Source organism: Herpailurus yagouaroundi, unplaced genomic scaffold (genome assembly GCF_014898765.1).
Source record: "Herpailurus yagouaroundi ecotype Mexico unplaced genomic scaffold, PumYag 205, whole genome shotgun sequence".
NCBI classification, from domain to species: Eukaryota; Metazoa; Chordata; class Mammalia; order Carnivora; family Felidae; genus Herpailurus; species Herpailurus yagouaroundi.
The window spans coordinates 2,340,747-2,360,108 of record NW_024412436.1 but is presented as its reverse complement, the minus strand read 5'-3'; the positions used below and the strand labels follow the sequence as shown (position 1 = coordinate 2,360,108).

Here is a 19,362-nt window from a genome sequence, read left to right as displayed (position 1 = left end):
GTGCATTTTTCCAGAATCAAGCATTTATTCTCACCCACCCCACACCTCAAAAATCACGAGCCTGGTTGACTATGAAGTTATCCATTTACATGAAGAAACCAAGCATCTAGAATTTATTAGAGGGGCGCCTGGGTGGCTCAGTTGGTTGAGTGACCGACTTCAGCTCAGGTCATGATCTCACAGTTCGTGGGTTCGAGCCCCGCATCGGGCTGTGTGCTGACAGCTCGGAGCCTGGATCCTGCTTTGGATTCTGTGTCTCCCCCTCTCTCTGCTCCTCCCCTGCTCATGCTCTGTCTGTCTCTCTCTTTCTCAATAATAAATAAACATTAAAAAAAATTAGAATTTACTAGAAAGTTCTTCTACTTCTTTCCATCCTCCATCCAGTGCCCTGGACTCGGGACCCTGAGTGCCATGATTAGGCTAATGAGTGGATGGGCAGTCTCCTCTGAGCCTCTTGCAAGCGGTTCATAGTTTTTCATTTCTTCCTGGCCTGGCCCCACAGCTGACTTATCCAGATGAAAATATTTGAGCCGCTTTAAAAATCAGAAGAAAAAAAAAATAAATGCAATTCCACTTGAATTCTAGTCATCTCAATATCACCACACTTGTGAAATATGACTTTTAACATTTTTGAGTGAAGGAAGAGGGCTAGAACTGCAAAAATGCCTAAGGACCCCCCAAAACCACGTAGCGGTACCTGGCCCCTGGGCCTGGAGCTTCTCCAGGATGATAGAATTCAGCGGTCTTTCTTATGTTGTTGTTGGTCAGCCCTGAGGTCATGGCTCTCCTTTTGGTTTCAGAGTGTAGGACAAACTTTAATGCCGTCCTTGCTGACTGACTTTGTGTGGAGTCTCCTGATGACACTGTCTTCACCTAATTGTGTAACTGCATTCAAGGCATCAACCATACTGAAACTGACTCTGGAGTATCATGCCCATAAGGTCACCATGGTAAGACACTTGACAATGAGTAGGGGGCACGGAGTTTTTTCTCTAACTTTATTCTCTCGTTGCCTTTGTTATATGCTACTTCTTTTCCTATGTATTTCTTGTTATTGTTCAACATGTCGCTTTGATCAAATGAGGGTTTTTTGTGTGTGAAATATTTCAAGCATACGGAAAGTGTGGAAGACAATGGCATGAATGTTTACTTGCCAATCATACCAAATAATAACATTTTGCCACATTTGTGTCAGTTTTTTTTAAAGAAATACATTAATAACTGTAGAATAATGCAGATATAATTGAAATCTCCTGCGTAGCCACTAAGGAAAGTTTTCAGGGACCCTCAGCTTGCTGCAGGGCTGGCTATATGATTTGTGGGGCCAAGTGCAAATAAACGTGGGGCTTCCTGTTCAAAACATGTGCTATTATTTAAAGTGCCATTAAATATACAATCATATGTCACTAAATTCTACTCCTGTAACCAATATTACGCTATATGTTAACTAACTAGAATTTAAATGAAAACCTAAAATATATATACAGTCCTATGAAGTTTTTCCCCCCTTTCCTCCATGGTCTCTCTCTTTCTCTCAATTTGTCATAGCATTTTTATTTTCTACTTAATGTCTTTAAGTTAAAAAAAAAAAACTAAAATTTTAAAGTAGCACAAATTTTACCAGCCATTTTTACATCGTGCCATGCCATTTACAGGTGAAAACACAGAAGTGTTTAACTCAAGAAAATAATGCAAGTGACCGCTCATACACGAATATGTTTTCATTCGCACCAAAAGAGTGGAAGCAATACACAAAACTAACTCGATTGTTTGTATTTCATTTCTGACATTCACACTTTCTATGAACGCCTTCTACCTTCAGCTTATTGATGAGTCATCATTTTCCATTTAAGTGGTTGAGGCTTCAATGAATGCTTATCTTGTACGCGCTGTGATTTCCCACTGACTGCTACACATCTCGGGTCCACTGGAAGTCTGTGCACACTTAGACTGTGCACGTTGCATGTGAACGGGACTGCACACGGGAGCCACAGCCACCAACTTCCCGGCTCACGTGCATGCTCTACGGTCCCATGGGACTTCACTTCGAAAACACAAGCTCAAAAATAAAATTATTTCAATATTCGAGATGGTGACAGCAAAGCTCTGAACCTTCTAAGTGCGGAACCCTGTCAAATGTATAGGTCACATGCTCATGAAACCAGCCCTGATCTGATGGTGACATGAGGGCTGAACTCTCAGTTTCTGGTGCTGACACATGGTGTTATTCGACTGAAAATAAACTGAGAGGGGAGCCTGGGTGGCTCAGTCGGTTGAGCATCCGGCTTCGGCTCAGGTCATGACCTCACGGCTCATGGGTTCAAACCCCATGTCAGGCTCTGTGCTGACAGAGCTTTGGCTTCTGTCTCCCTCTCACTCTGCCCTTCCCCCACGGGCGCTCGGTCTCTCCAAAATGAATCAATGTTTGAAAATGTTTGAAAAAACGAAAAAAGAAAATAAACTGAGAGCTCATACTCAAATTCAGCGAGCAGGAAAGGGGAAGTAAAGCTTTCTATAGAACTCCCAACATGGCTACATCCAGGAGCATTCCAGAAGGCAAGTTGGACCAAGGGGAAAGCTGGAGGGCGACAGTCATTTCCTTGATAGATTAAGCTCTTCTCTCATGCGGTGAGAAAGAGAGGGTAGATAAAGCCATACCAAGGCCCTGGAGGGGAAGAAGAAGGAGCCCAACAGAAAACTAGACGTGAAAAACTAGCCTCTGCCGCAGTAAAATCATTAAACAGAGAGAGAGCAACTGAACAGAAATGGGGTTCAGCAATTCATCGCTCCACCCAAGCTCCCACAAACAAAGTACTGAGTACAGTGGATTGTCATCTTAAACAGGGCTGGGTTCTAAAATCAGTTATAATGGGAAATTGTGCATAGTTAAAATTATCCCTGGAAACCACTGAAACTGCACATGGAGTCTGTGGGTTTCCAGTCTCTAAATAACCGTAACACAGCAAGTCTTTTCTTGAGAATGAAAGCAGATCATTACAGCACACTTGAGCATACAGTGACATAGCTGGCTTGTTGTAGGGGGCGCGCTGCCTGGAAAGGAACGGGATGAGGAAAAAAGGGGATGAGAGCGCGTGCGCTCTCTCGCCGTCTCTCAAAAATGAGTAAATGTTTTAAAAAATGTCTATGGAGAAGAGTAATGTTTAATTGTCTCCCACTTCGTGCTCCCCGTGGAGCATATATGGCGGAAGGAATGTCCTGCACTCTTAACACTTCGCTTATTTTTTTTCTTTTGTTTGGAGTAGAGGTCTGTGCACAGATAACTAACTGAATTGTACATGAGGCAATCGCAATGGGATGTAAATTTACGTCAACCAACATCTCAGCTTATGATCTCTGAGGAGTATTTCCAAATAAAAAATGCAGGCATCCAGGAAGATGAAAATTGATGTTGAATCTACAACCATTAGCTTGAGACAAATTTCAGGTCTAACTAGAAATCTCCTTGTTTAGGAATGCATAAAAAGGGGAAAACAGTGAACACACATAGGACTTATGAATAAAATTTGCAAGCTTATGACTCAGTGTTTACCATTCTGGGCCATTCTTCCAAACACAGTTTCCCCATTCCATATGCACATTCAAGTCTTCTTTAATTGCCAGAAAGTTTTTAAAGGATACAGTTCCATTGTTTTTCTGTTCCATTATTTTGACTTCCTTCTTTTTTTTCCATTTTTTTTAAATGTTTATTCATTTTGAGAGAGAGAGAGAGAGAGACAGAGCATGAGTGGGGAAGGAGCAGAGAGAGAGAGAGAGAGAGAGAGAGAGAGAGAGAGAGAGAGGGAGACACAGAATCTGAAGTAGGCTCCAGGCTCTGAGCTGTCAGCCCACAGTCCAAGGCGGGGCTTGAACTCATGAGCCATGAGATCATGACCTGGCTGAAGTCGGACGCCCAACCAACTGAGTCACCCAGGCGCCCCTATTTTGACTTCCTTCTTAAAGGACTTGAATTATACACGTTTTCTACACTGAGCCTATGTGTTTTATATAATGAAGACTACCTTCCCCAAATAAACTTTTTAATGGGTATTTTGGGGTACCTGGGTGGTTCAGTCGGTTGAGCGTCGGACTCTGGCTCAGGTCATGATCTCGTGGCTTGTGAGTTCAAGCCCAGCTTCGGGCTCTGTGCTGACAGCTCAGAGCCTGGAGCCTGCCTTGGATTCTGTGTCTCCCCCTCTCTCTGCCCTTCCCCCGCTCATGTTCTGTCTCTCAAAAATAAACATTAAAACATTTTAGTAAATAAATTAAAATTTAAAAAAAACAGGTATTTTTCCACTACAGTAAATAGACAGGCTTCTTCTCATCCAAATAAGTATTTTACATTGTGTAGTCAGTCGCACACGTGAATATGCTTTCCTCTAGTGCGTATTTGTGTATAAATTGCTGCCGTGGCCATTCTGAAAAGGACCGAATTCTTACATCCAAGAAATGCCTTGGTTGACAGGTTGCCATGGAACAAGAGGCACTTGTTTGACCCTTGAAATTACTTTTCCAGGTGTCTAAGATTGTGGATGCTATTTATAAGAAACTCCGTGAAAACTCTTCTCATGTGATGAGGCAAGCTATGCTGCAGGTCACTACCTTGCTGACACGTACTTCACCAAAGAAGGTCATCTTTCAGCTTATGGATTATCCAGTTCCAGCGGACGAGTAAGGCCCCCTCACCCCTTCCTACAGTGCTTTGTTCCCAGTCTCCAGAATCAGACAGAGCTAGACTCGGGCTTCTTTTTTTTCTCAAAGAGGGTATCTATGTTTGTAACACACGGGACGATCATAAAGCTTAAATAAGATCATACATGTTATTCATATTCTTGTACGATATCTACACAATACTATAGACCACTGACAAATGATCATCGTCACTATTTTTTATCTGAGGCTTTAAATTGTGTTCTGCTGCATATACCACGGGAACAAAGCCCTCCTCAGAGTGATGATGGGCGTTTTCCCCGTAAGTAATAAAACTTATAGTGCTTTTTTTCTCACTTAGGAAGAGCAGATGGAAGGCATCTCCACCTGCCAATAAAATAATGAAACATTAAAAATTCCCAGATATAATGGAGAGTCCCCTGTTACTTACATGTTTATCTGAAATTCATGATCCAGGATCACAGAAAATAGTAAGGGGAAAAGAATACCAGTGTGAGCCTATGGGACAGTATCAGCCTAACACACATTAGACGAGCAGAGTAAAGGACATCACTCCATTTCCATCATTTGTACCTTGAGAAGGAAGGTAATACTTCTCTACTATTGGTGTAAAAGGCAGGAAGTCACATTACGAAAAGGATGCAGGCTTTGGAAACGAATCTGAATTCCTTCCCAGCCACACAAGTTTCTAAATTCCGTGATCAGATTTCCCTGTCTGTGAAATGAGGAAAATTCTTTTTTATCTGTAAATCAACTATTGTGGGTTAAATGAGTTAACATCTGTAAAAGGACATCAAAACTCACAAAATGCCAAACCAATTATATGACTGACTTTCTTTTTCCAACTGAAAGCTTGTATTTATTTAGGAGGTTTAAACTCACAAAGTATTTTACTACCTAGAAAATTCCTGGAAATTAAAAATCTTCATAAGACTCAGCGTTTTCTCATTCAGGAATTAAGCACCCCATTGTATGTTAAATATTACCAGCCTTCGAGCATTTTGTTGGAAATGGGTGCAAGTTGCCAATGAATCCAGTACAAACGATATGAAATGAGAGAGTACAGAAAGCAAGCATAGAGCTAAGTGAACTTCATGAAAATAGTCACCAGCAGGGGCGCCTGGGTAGCTCAGTCTGTTAAGCATCTGACTTTGGCTCCAGTCACAGTCTCACGGTTTGTGAGTTCGAGCCCCGCGTCGGGCTCTGTGCTGACAACTCAGAGGCTGGAGCCTGCTTTGGATTCCGTGTCTCCCTCTCTCTCTGCTCCTCCCCAACTTGTGCGCTCTCTCTCTCAAAAATAAACATTAAGAAATTTTTTTTTAAATAGTCATGAGCAGATCTTGTGTATCTAGGTGGGGGCTGCGGCAGAAAAGAGTGGGATTTAGAGTTGAGCTACATCAGACAAACAGAAGAAATGTCTGATCGGTTAGAAGGTATGATCTGAGAGGTAAGGGAATGAGACAGACCCTGTGAAACTGATGTCCATGTGGGTCTAAGCTTGGTTGTAAGCTGAGCCCCAAAGGCAGGAACAGTTGAGTAACGGATTCTAAAGAGCTGGTATGTCTCTGTTCCAGGGACCAGGCCCCTATTAGGAACCTAAACTGAGAGAGACTGAGCAGTAGGATCCAGAACCCCATGTGGGTTGACAAGGTATCAGGAATGTACCCACACAGAGATGTGTAGCAGTTTTTAAGATGAGCACTAGTAAAAATAATCTTGAAAAGTGGCTAGGTGTGCAGAGGGAGGGAGGGGACTGGAGGTAGAGAAGCTGGGGTGCTAGTGACACCTGTGCCACTAGAATGTGTGTGACCTTTCACTAAAGGGCCCACCCCCCTGAGCTCAATTTTTTAAATCTAATTTTCTAATATTTAAATTTATATAGTTAATCTTTTACTTAGTATTTCTACCTCTTTGGGTTTTTTTTTTAAGTTGATATATTTATTTATACATTAATTTGTATTTCCATACCAGTTTTTTAAATATTCTGTTATTCCTGGACAAACGAGGTCACAAGATGGGGGGACCAGAGTACGGAGTGGGGAAAGCTGATCAGTTCTTGATACTGAGCTGGACAGATATTTAAATATGGTAGAAAATCACGGCGCCTGGGTGGCTCAGTCAGTTAAGCGGCCGACTTCGGCTCAGGTCATGATCTCGCGGTCCGTGAGTTTGAGCCCCGAGTCGGGCTCTGTGCTGACAGCTCAGAGCCTGGAGCCTGTTTCGGATTCTGTGTCTCCCTCTCTCTGAGGCCTCCCCCGCTCATGCTCCCTCTCTGTCTCTCAAAAATGAATAAACATTTTAAAAAATTAGGGGCGCCTGGGTGGCGCAGTCGGTTGAGCGTCCGACTTCAGCCAGGTCACGATCTCACGGTCCGTGAGTTCGAGCCCCGCGTCAGGCTCTGGGCTGATGGCTCAGAGCCTGGAGCCTGTTTCCGATTCTGTGTCTCCCTCTCTCTCTGCCCCTCCCCCGTTCATGCTCAGTCTCTCTCTGTCCCAAAAATAAATAAAAAATGTTGAAAAAAAATTTAAAAAATAAAAAATAAAAAAAAAAACAAAAAAAATTTAAATGTGGTAGGAAATCAACTTGCAGACTTGCAGACTGCATTTTCCATAAGATCTCAAGGACACTCTTCCTCTGTTTTCAAGGACAAGAGACTTAATGAGATCATTTGGAAATGAGCATGCCAGTTTGGTTTAGACTTGTCTGTGATCTCTTTGGTATATAAACATGTAAAAGAAAAAAAAGACTTCGATTCATGACACTGTATTAAGCAGGAAATGAACAACCTGATTCTCATTGTGATGGTTGGGCGGGGGGTGGGGGCTGTGTTTGCAGCACTTTGATACTGATGTGGCACGCGGCAGGTTCTGAGTCAAGCGTGGCCCCTCATGTGCTGAAAACAATCTTATTGATACTGAAAGGAAAGCCTGGGGAAGTGCATGCTAGCCTCCCGGAAAGAAGACGTTTCTCTCTCGATACTACTAATATGATGCCTGTAGCGGTAAGTAATACTTAAGTATTAAGTACTAAGTGCTTCCTTGTCCTGGTGTTGTTTTTCTGATCATGAAAATCCCCATCTTCCCACGGACTCGGTCATACTTTTGGACACTGTCCTCTCATTCATTCATTCATTCATTCATCCAACACGTATTTATTGAGTGCCTACTGTATGCCACACCTCGACCAGGAAGCATACATTCTGGTAAAAGACACAGACAATGAACAAAAAACTGTGTTATGTATCAGATGATATAGAGCTGAGAAAAGACATAAAGTGATGTGAGTAAAAGAAAGTGACAGGGAGTTTAGGAAGGTTGGTCAGGGGAGGGGCCTCTGCTGAGGTGACATCCAGTCAGAGAGTGAAGGAGTGATCCTTGCAAATACCTGGGCAAAAGAGAAGAATATCTAGACAGAAAGACAAAAGCCCTGTAGATGGGAGCTTGCCTAGTAAGTGAGTGACTCCAAGGAAACTGAAAGGAGAGAATGGAGCAAGGGCGGAAGTTTGCAGATGGTCTCAGAGACTAGCCACCGGCTAGACTGGATAGACTTTGATACGCATGTGAAGCCCTGATGTCATTTGCGCCCACCATTTTGTATCTCCCAAGGACTAAACTCACCACTCCTGGGAGTAAATTCTAGTCTTACAGAGTCATAATGGGAAACAAAATGGGTAGCGCTCCACAAATGTGAGGTGGTGGGATGTGTTTCTCTGATGTGGCAGGTGGGTGTTGCAGTGGTTCGTGGGCCCAACGACTGTTAGTGATCTGGCCTGTCTCCTCTTAACCATCTCACTGGCCTGGATTGTTGAAGCATGGGAAGGACCTGGGTTATTGGTAGGACCATCCTTCATGGCCACATATGAAGGGGACACTGGGAAGTATACTGTCCTTGGGAACCAGCTTGCTTCCTCCAGTTTGGCACCTAGGGGGTTGTTGATAGTACTTTGAGAGTTCATTGCCATAGACTACTGGGCATAGTTCCATTCAAAATGGACTCCATAGCTGTTAGGGAATGAATGAATATGCATGCACCCTCCAGGCTGCCTTCAGGGGGTTGCAGGAGGGATTGCGGTGTTCCTCCCTTCACCCTCACTAAGGCTGACTGGGTTTAGAGGCAGATGGCTACATTCTTGACTTCTTTTTCCTTCCCTTGTAGGCATCCCAGGCCCTGTGCACATTGCTGCCTGTTGGTTCGTACAAGAAAGCAGTGGCCCAGTTCTTCCCCCAGCTCCTGATGGCCCTCATGCTCCAAGTCTTCTACATCAGTGAACTGAGACTGGTGACAGAGGACAGGCCGTTGTGAGATTGCAGTGGTTATTTCAGAGTCAATAAGAAATAAGCTCCCAGCTGTCAACTATTTCTAGTCCCTCGGGTTCATGTGGAACTCCTTATAATCCTACGCAATGCATTCATTTATTACAGTTTTCTTTGTGAAACTACCCCGAGTACCTAGAAGTGAGCTAGCGCCCTCCCTGAGTGTATGTGGCGTGTATAAAGAAGCACCCCCACTTTCTGCCACAGTCGGAGCGGGTTGGGGGGCACCAAGGGGAGAGAGAGCAGGTAGGAGCTTTAGAGCCAAAGCCAGGCCCATGCTAGCTCTGCCATTTACTCCCTGAAAGTGATTTCTCGGGGTAATTGTACGTGTGAGATTAAAATAACGCGTGCAAATGTGCTTTATGAACTGTGAAGTTTTATGATTGGTGATGTGATGTGTGGGCTTAAGAGGGTACATATTCTGTCCATGTAAGGTAAGATTCAGCTGTTCCCTTTCACCCAAGGCGGTACAGTCAGCTTTGCCCCAGGGAAATCTGGACCCACTGCCTGCTATTTGCCCGCATCAGGGGTGGACTTCTAAGCCAGGCAAAACTCCAAAGCACAATGCATCCCATTAAGATATTTAACCCATTCCCTGTCTTTCAAGCAGACATGCACCAAATCATCCCACACAGATGAGAATGTATCTATTTATTTAAAGCATCTGAAGAAGAAACCCTGCGGACACTTTCAGCAAATTATCACATCATTTAATATTTTGTGCTAATAACCTGTTAAGCTAACAAATGACTAAGCTGCTCCATGATTAATCCCAGATTTTACATGCCACCATTTCAATTGAACCCTCAATCCCATGTACTGTTAATCAGGAAAGACGGAGAGCACTGAAAGTTGGTTTCCTTTGAAACATCCCCTTTCCCCAAACCAGCATCCTGCCCCAGACAGAATGAAAAGGCAGGTCACATGAACTTCACTATGTGAAGGCCACTGTCAAGTGGTGACTCGGCTCTTCTTTGGGGCCTTAGCTATGCCCGGGATGCCCTGAGAGTTCTGCTGAATTGTTCTGGACTGCAGCAGGTGGATATTGCTCTAAAGAAAAAGAATTGCTGGAACCAGTTGTCTGAAGAGCTGTTTCACCATCAGGGGGTCTACCTTATTGCCAAGTAAGAACGGGGGCTCTGCACAGGGTTCTCTGTCTCTATCTCATCTTTCTGTCTCTGTCTCCATCTTTCTTCAGTGAAGCCACGTGTGAACGCCATCAATATCCACTCCGACTTCCCAGTCTCTCCTAAATTGCCCTGAATTGCCATTTGATTTCTAATTCTTCCCTTATTTTGAGGAGTTGATTACTTATTGGGATAGTTTTCCCTTTCCTTGTCCTCCTACTTGATGATAAAGATACTTAGTCATCCTCCCTCCAAAGAGCAGGTTTCTCTTTGAGATATGGAGAACGAGGTAAATTTACTTTTTCTTTCCTCTACTGTTAGCTGATTCACGCTCTGCAGGCATCAGACAGTTATGGATGTGCTCCCACTTCAAAGAGGTTCAATAGAGGGGTGCCTGGGTGGCTCAGTCGGCTAAGCGTCCGACTTCAGCCGGGTCACGATCTCGCGGTCCGTGAGTTCGAGCCCCGCGTCGGGCTCTGTGCTGACCGCTCAGAGCCTGGAGCCTGTTTCCGATTCTGTGTCTCCCTCTCTCTCTGCCCCTCCCCCGTTCATGCTCTGTCTCTCTCTGTCCCAAAAATAAATAATTGCCTAGTGCTCGAAATTGGGAGAGGGAGTGACTGTTAATGTGTTCATGCTCTGTCTCTCTCTGTCTCAAAAGTAAATAAACGTTAAAAAAAATTTACAAAAAATACTTAAAGAGGTTCAATAGAAATCTGTTCTCAATGAGACAAATTTGGAAAAGCAGGAAAGAGAAGTTTGATTTTTCTTGTACCAGAGGTTTTTTTTTTTCTTTCTAGTTAGCTTCTTAGCGAATAGCAAATTTCTGATTATAGGGATCAGATTTTCTGATCAAAATTCAAGATACATGGACTTGACCACATAATAGACCATTTGAAGTTGTAACAACTCAGAAAGTACAGGCTCCATGGTCTCCGGGCTTTTGCTGCATTTCACATGGCATATTATTTGCACATAGATTTCAGGAACACATTTTATAAAAGTATGATACATCTGCACCCCACAAGTGGCCACTAGTTAAGAACCACAATATCCTTAGTACTTTTGGATCTTCTTACTCAAAGTGTGGTCCACAGACCAGCAGCTACGGCAGCACCTGCAAGTTACAAATAGAAGGCAGAATGGGATCTCATAGGGCCCACTCCAGACCCACTGAACCAGAATCTGCTTTTTAGCAAGATCCCTGGGGAATTTGCATGCACCTTAAAGTTTGAGAAGCCCTGGTTTAGAATGCCAACCCAGGCTTCAAATGAAACCTGTCACGTCAACTTTCCCAGGCCTGCCACCACCCATCTGATCCAGACCAGTGTGTCAGGACAACCGTAAGCCTGGTCACTGTCCAGAATGGCTTAGTGAATCGGGACTCACCACCTCTCCTCCCGAGTAACACACGATAGTCCCAAACTCTCTTCTTCATTGTATCGATCCAAGGAAGGACTTGGTCTAAAACCATGATGGTGACCTATGTAGCCATCTTGGATTGCTAGGGTATTTATTTTGCGCTATTTGTTTTCTCTCCTTTTGGTCAGGCAGGAAGGAGCTTGCGATATTATAGGGTATTCTGTTACGTGGCACAGGAGGGGAAAGATAGGAAAAGGAGTGATGTTAAGGAAAGAGACATTGTCAGTGATCCAGGTATATATAATTCCCTGGAGTCTGCATAGAATTCAGAATGGGGATGCAGTTTGCCTTGGACTAGGGATTAGAAAAGATCTGTATTTTATTTATTTATTTTTTTAACATTTATTTATTTTTGAGACAGAGAGAGACAGAGCATGAACGGGGGAGGGGCAGAGAGAGAGGGAGACACAGAATCAGAAGCAGGCTCCAGGCTCTGAGCCATCAGCCCAGAGCCCGACGCGGGGCTCGAACTCACGGACCGCGAGATCGTGACCTGAGCTGAAGTCGGACGCTTAACCGACTGAGCCACCCAGGCGCCCCTAGAAAAGATCTTTATTTTTACCTGGGAGTACAAAATATGAGGATAATGCTTCTCTCTAGCATACCAGTAGCATTGGCTGATGCAGGAAGAGTTTTCATCGTCTTTGCTAATTCAATGCCTTATTCTCTTTTACAGAACCCTCAGTGAATACAACTTTCCACAGTTTCCAGAGACTTTGCAGTATCTCTACAAGCTCTCAGTGGAAGGTCCTAGACGGTCAGAAGACAGTGTCATCACAGTAATATTCTTCACTGAAGTGAGTTTTATTAGGAGACCGAACAACCAGGTCCTCTTTCCTTATGCAAACTTAAGGCAACACTCCAACCTTTTATCTCCCTCTCTGAATATTGATTCTTATCAAGGGTTAAGACAATGACGGATAACTTTAGTCGTTTCCTAGGAGACGTGGATTTGCAAAGACTCAATTATTTTTGTAGTCGTATATCTCTGCATGCTTGTGAAAGTATATCAAGGGATAATTGAGTTTACTTAAAGATAGCAGGTAGCATCTGGGAAATGAATGATACTTCAGACTGGGGGAAAAAAAAGGAACGGTCCAAATGACTGAGTAAAATGAAGATATAGAGCTACATTAATTTGTGTATAAATATTTGCCATAGATTGTAATACTATACTAGAGTCAAGCAAATTGAGGAAGTCCTTTGATTTCAAAAAGGCAAGTAGAAAGTTGTATAAGTTGAAATTATCTGAGTCAAATATAATTTTTCCATAGAGGTAATATATAATGAAGTACTGGTCTAAGGCACCATATTAAATATTCTCAAAATTTTGATATAATTTCAAACATCATAGTCAGTGAAACAGTTAATAAACTATAAAAGACTATATACTACCTACTTCTAAAGCTTTTAGAAATATACATATATCAGTTTAACTGAACATTGCGGTACCAAATCACCAATGGTTTCAAACTTGCTTGATCCATTTGAATCTCTCATTATTTTTATTATACGATTCATTATTTTCATTGTATTGTCCTTTAAGTATATACAAACATTAAATAGGCCTAAATAGGACATACATAATTGCTCCTATAAAATGATACATTCAAAAGAAATTTACAAATGACCTAAGATTTATTTATATTTATAGATATTACTGTGACAGACGATAGCAAAACCTGATTGCCTGTCTAATCATGAATATGGTGCTTACTGCTATTGGAGATTGGCAGGCCTGTCCTTCCAGGAGCTGAGTAATGACCACATTCTTCTACTGTTTTCTCTAATTGAAGCTTCTGGGCAATCCTCAACTGTCCAGTTGACTGTGAGGTGACATGGCCTTTAGCTGTTCTGAGCACACAATCTATGTATTTTACCTTAGTTTAGTCTTGTCAGCCAGCAATATTTAACACGGTACTATTGATGCTTATGACATTTATTTATATATGTTATTTCTAATTTTCTACTGATCTAAGTAACCATAGAGTTAACATGTTTGTGCCTAAATCTTCTTTCTTTTAGTATTTTAGCTTACTTCCTTCTAATAGATTCCAAGTATCTGAAATGATAACAGAAGAGTATAAGCATTCTCAAGGCCAAGGATTGTTATTGCTAGACTGATTTCTGGAGGGCTCCCGTGCAGTTTGTGGGTGCTCCCACTGCACTCTTGCCATTATTGATGAGTTTTCCAATTTCAGAGGAGGATGTGATTTGACTTGTCCTTAATTTTTAAATGTTTCGAGAGGTTGAACATTTTAAAACTATCATCATTCAGAAATTAAATTTCCATAATCTGAGCAATCCGATCTCTCCTTTTTCCGTTTGCCTACAAAAGTCTTAGTGTTTTTCTCAATGAATTGTGTGATCCTCTGTCACTGTGTCTCTCCCTCTCTCTCACACAACACACACACACACAGAAATTTGTGAAGGATGTTAAGTATGTTACACATTTAATTATAATGCCTGTTGATAATCGGGGCCCAGTTTGTTGTTTGCCTTTTAATTTTGTTTATGAAACGTGATTTTTTTTAAAAAAATTAAGCATTAAAAATCTACTGTGGCTGAAGAATTGACAAATATTCGTTTATAATCTATTCACATTTGTATAATTTTTTACATGTAATGTCATTTCCCATGAAGTTTATATGGTATACCATGAAGTAGGATATAACTTTAGTTTTCAGTGAATAATTAACTTCTGATCCCAGCATCATTTAATTAATAAGCCTTAAATTCACTACTCACCGGTGATACTACCTTCATGAAAGCTATTATTAATTTCATGTACATACACACATACACACAACACACACCCATAGTAGGGTCTACCCTGGATTACACTGTTAGGCTCCATTTATATTTTCACTCCTGTGGAAATGTCACAATGGAATTATGGCAGTTTGCAATAAAATTAAAAAAAAATTTTTTTTGTTTATTTTTGAGAGAGAGGGAGAGACAGAGCATGAGTGCGGAAGGGGCAGAGAGAGGGGGAGACACAGAATCTGAAGCAGGATCCAGGCTCTGAGCTGTCAGCACAGAGCCTGACGCGGGGCTTGAACCCACGAACCATGAGATCACGACCTGAACCAAAGTCAGACACTTAACCAGTCCTGAGCCACGCAGGGGCCCCTGCAGTAAACTTTAATATCTTGCAAAACAACTTTCCCTACACTCTCTTCAAAACGTCTTTAGTCCTTCCTATGTATTTGTCCTTCTGGTTACATTTTAAAATAATTTTGTCAGGTTTAAAGGAAAAACACTTTCACTGAAACTATGCAGTTGAATTAAAGCTATGTGCTTCTTAGGAATCTTTACAATATTTCCACTTCTCTTTTTTATTCAATATTTTGCCATTTTCATATAAGTCTTACATATTAATCTTGGAATTCTTACGTACTCTGTATTATTCTAAGCTGTTAGTGTAAATGTGGCTTCTTTGTTTTGGTTCTCAAATTTATCTTTATTAAGTATCACTTTGGGTACAGGTTTTCGGGTTTGTTTTGTGTTTTGAGATAGCTACCACCCAATATTAGAGTAGGTTCAGGTGTACAACATAGCGATTCTACGACTCTACGCGTTATGCTATGATCACCACATGTGTAGCTTTGACTACGCAACGCTATTACAATACCACTGACTGTATTCCCAGTGCTGTATCTTTTATTCCCGTGATTTATGCATTCCATAACTGGAAGCCTGTATCTTCCACTCTCTTCCACCATTTTGCCCATCCCTCTCCCCCTCCCTCTTCTTTTTGGCAAACATCAGTTTGTTCTCTGTATTTATGAACCTGATTCTGCTTCTTATTTGTTTATTTGTTTGTTCTGTTTTTTAGGTTCCACATATGAGTGAAACTGTGTGGTATTTGTCTTTCTCTGTCTGAATTATTTCAGTCAGCATCATACTCTCTAGGTCCGTCCGTGTTGTTGCAAATGCAACATCTCACCTTTTTAATGGCTGGATAATATTCCACTGTGTGTGTACCACATCTTTACCCATTCATCTATGGATGGACACTTGGGTTGCTTCCATATCTTGGCTAATGTAAATAATGCTGCAATAAACATAGGGGTGCATGTATCTTTTTGAATTCGTATTTTTGTTTTCTTTGGGAAAATACCCAATAGTGGAATTATTGGATCATATGGTATTTCTAGTTTTAATTTTTTGAGGAACCTCCATACTGTTTTCCCAAATGTGGCCTTTTTCATTCAATTTTCAAGCTCATTATTGCTGGGGATGTTCAGGAAAATTAGACTGTATTGTTTTAAATTCAGCTACTCTCCTGTGCCCTAACAGTAACTCTAATAATATTTTTGTTAATTCCCTTGGATTTTCTAGGTATATGATCCTGATGTATGAAAGATAAGGATACAATATTGTTACTTGTGTTCAAATTACTTTCCTGAATCATGTGTTTTTGCCTTGGCCTTTAAAGTTCCATTTTGTGAGGGGCGCCTGGGTGGTGCAGTCGGTTAAGCGTCCGACTTCAGCCAGGTCACGATCTCGCGGTCCGTGAGTTCGAGCCCCGCGTCGGGCTCTGGGCTGATGGCTCGGAGCCTGGAGCCTGTTTCCGATTCTGTGTCTCCCTCTCTCTCTGCTCCTCCCCCGTTCATGCTCTGTCTCTCTCTGTCCCAAAAATAAATAAACGTTGAAAAAAAAAATTAAAAAAAAAAATAAAGTTCCATTTTGTGAATTATCTGACCTCTCCCTTGCCCATTTACCCATTCCGATCTTGGTGTTTTTCTCAGTGAATGGTATAATTCTCTCTCTGTCTCTGTGTCTCTCCCTCAAATACACACATTTGTGAAGGATATAAAGTGATCTATGAACATTTACTTTGACAATAAATACATCCTTAGTGAAATATATTCTAAGGACAAAAAAAATTCTGTAAAGAAATATTCACTTTTCTCCAGGAGGTTTATAGATACTGTATGTTGATACTATAATTTTAAGACTATGGTATAAATTTTACAGCAGAAAGCAAGTAAGCAAATATATTAATACTGTTGGCACCAAGTTTTTCCAGGTGAGAGAAAGATGAGGCAAACATAAAGCCATAAAAAGCTAATATAAACTCTGTTATATTAGATTTGAACTGAATATATCAGCATTGTCCAAATGATCTCCTGACTGAAAAAAAAAGAATACATCATGGTTCAAGTAAAGGCCAAGAAGACATGATATTCCAAAAGCAATGAGTACACTTTAGTGTCCATTTCTAATGAATATAGTTTCGCATGATTTTGCCATCCGTGGGTTTGAGCCCTGCATTGGGCTCTCTAGTCTCAGGGCTGAGCTTGCTTCTAACCCTTTTCCTCCTCTTCCTCCTGTCCGCCCCCCACCCCAACTCGTGCTCTCCCTCTCTCTCAAAAATAAATAAACATTAAAAAAGAAAGAAAGAAAGAAAGAAAGAAAAGAAAAGAAAAGAAAAGAAAAGAAAAGAGAAGAGAAGAGAAAAGAAAAGCTGTCCCAGAAGATCCTAGTGTGCATCTTGGTTAGGAACCATTGACACAGAGAATATCCAATATTCTCTTTAAATTTCAATCTATGTCACACCCCTTTTCTCACTGTTCATTTTGTTTGTTCTTTTTAATATGATATTGGTCAAAATTTGTCTATTATAATGCTTTTCTTTTCCCATAGCACAGCCATTAGATTGATTAATCCACTGTGTTTCTGATTCCCAAGTCCATAACCCCTGCTTGTCTCCTTGTTATTTTCTTACACCAGTTTTCTTTAGCATGTTCTTATTGCTTGTGATATTTTATTTCTCATAATTTCAGGAAATAAATAATGTATTCATTTTTAACACTTCTTTTCAAGCAAAGTCAAGTTGTGCATTTACTTCCAACCACCGTGTACACATCCATTTTATTTTTATTTTCATTGTTCTGCAGTAATCTTTGTTGTATGTTTGAGTTCCTCTGTGGTTTACCATTTTGATCCACAAAAGGGAGAATTCTCGCTTATGGGCTTTTTTTCTTCCATTTAAACTTTCTTCTTGGTTTCTTTTCTTACATACATCATGATTTTTTTAAAGGTGCTTTTTAAATGATTTGTTTTAGGGAAGTTATTGATTTTTTTGATCTGATAATCAATTTCTGTGAAAGTTGTTTGGAATGTTGAAAAGAATATATGGTCTCTCCTTCCCTCTCACTTTTGCTCTCTTGCTCTCTATTTTTCTATGTACTTGACCTTAGTCATATTTTAGACTCTTGAAATGTTTTTTGTTAAACTGTCACTTGTGTTTCTAAGACATTTTTAAAATATGTTTATTTTGGCTGCTAGTTACTAGATGTATAAAGGCTCGTGGTAATCACATCTTCATTTTGGGTATTAGCTATTAAATACTAAAACTCCATAAACTGGCATCCCCATCCCTGCCCGCCCTCCAGCCTCACTACCTTTCAGTCTTCTCTTCCCTTCTCATCCTATCACTCTGGCCTTCTTTCAGATGTTCAAACACACCCTGCTCATCTACCACAGGACCTTTGCACATGGGTTACCTTCCTTGGGGTTTTCTTCTCCAAACACTTTATCTAGCTAATGCCAACTCTGCTTTCAAGGCCAAATCTAAATAACAATCCTCATTCTAATTTCAGTCTACAAATGCACAATCTAAATTCAGTTCTCCTTTAAATGTTTTTGTGGCACCTTGTAGCTTTTCTTGCTAGTACTGATCACAATTAGCAACTCTGTTTTCATTGGCATAGTATCCTATCTCTTATAGTGTAGTATAGCATTGTTGTACAGTATCAGCCTTTCTTGCCAGTCATGACCACAAGGTCATAGATTGAGACTGTTTTGCTCACTACTGTTTCCCCATTTACTAGCATAGTGCCTGGCCCATGGTAGGCACGGCCTCTGAGTATATATAACCATTCTCTGTTAAGGAATTCACCTACCGGACTACAATCTGAGAGAGGGAGGTAATTTAAATTGAGTCACTAAGTTCCCGAGAATGGAGAGAAAAACAATATATGTGTGTGTGTGTGTGTGTCTGTGTGTGTGTATACACACACACAGACACACACACATATATATATTTAATTTCTAACAACATGGGAGTTGGAACACTGACCTCCATGCCATCAAAAATCCACATGTAACTTTGAGTCCCCCAACAACCTAACCATTGATAGTCTACTGTTGATTGGAAGCCTTTCCAATGACATAAACCATCAATTAACACATATTCTGTATGTTATATGTATTATATACTGTATTCTAACAATAAAGTAAGCTAGAGAAAAGAAAATGCTATTTTAAAAAATCATAAGGAAAAGGAAATACATTTATAGTACTGTGGTGTAAAAAAATCTGCATATAAGTGGACCCACAGAGTTCAAACCTGTGTTGATCAAAGGTCAACTATAGACATATACAGATATAGATACAGATGATATATAGATATATATGCATGTATTTCCTATTATGACTGCTACTTCTCCTTCCAGAGAACTCAGAAATTATGAACACAGAAATGTGTGTAGCGATACATATACGCATTTGGAATTTTAGTGACATTCATGCTACGGTTTTACCGAGAATGTCTTGATTTTTATGGCTGAAGCAGAAATCGTGCATTGGCCTTTATTCTGCTTATGATCTTGTTGACTGTTTTCTTGCAGCTTCTGAATAACTTCTTCAAGGACCCATTCCCAGAAGAATTTTTGATTCTCTTCAGAAACTGGGTCAATGACTCCAATCCTGCAGTTAGCAAACTGAGCCTCCAGAAAATTGCCAACATGGCGCCAGTCATCAATGAGGTACGCGTGAGTGTGTGTGTGTGTGTGTGTGTGTGTGTGTGCGCGCGTGTGTGTGGG

The 19,362-nt window shown here is 41.0% G+C and overlaps 1 protein-coding gene across 1 annotated transcript in view; it reads left to right on the top strand.

Annotated features, from left to right (window-relative positions):
- Positions 1–19,362, top strand: part of MROH9 (maestro heat like repeat family member 9) — a 47,076-nt gene that overhangs the window by 11,344 nt on the left and 16,370 nt on the right. Inside the window, exons 5-11 of the mRNA XM_040451647.1 lie at positions 801–950; positions 4,514–4,668; positions 7,504–7,669; positions 8,824–8,966; positions 9,968–10,105; positions 12,204–12,324; positions 19,168–19,305. Coding sequence (XP_040307581.1) covers positions 801–950; positions 4,514–4,668; positions 7,504–7,669; positions 8,824–8,966; positions 9,968–10,105; positions 12,204–12,324; positions 19,168–19,305 — 1,011 coding nt within the window. The remainder of the gene's footprint in view (positions 1–800; positions 951–4,513; positions 4,669–7,503; positions 7,670–8,823; positions 8,967–9,967; positions 10,106–12,203; positions 12,325–19,167; positions 19,306–19,362) is intronic.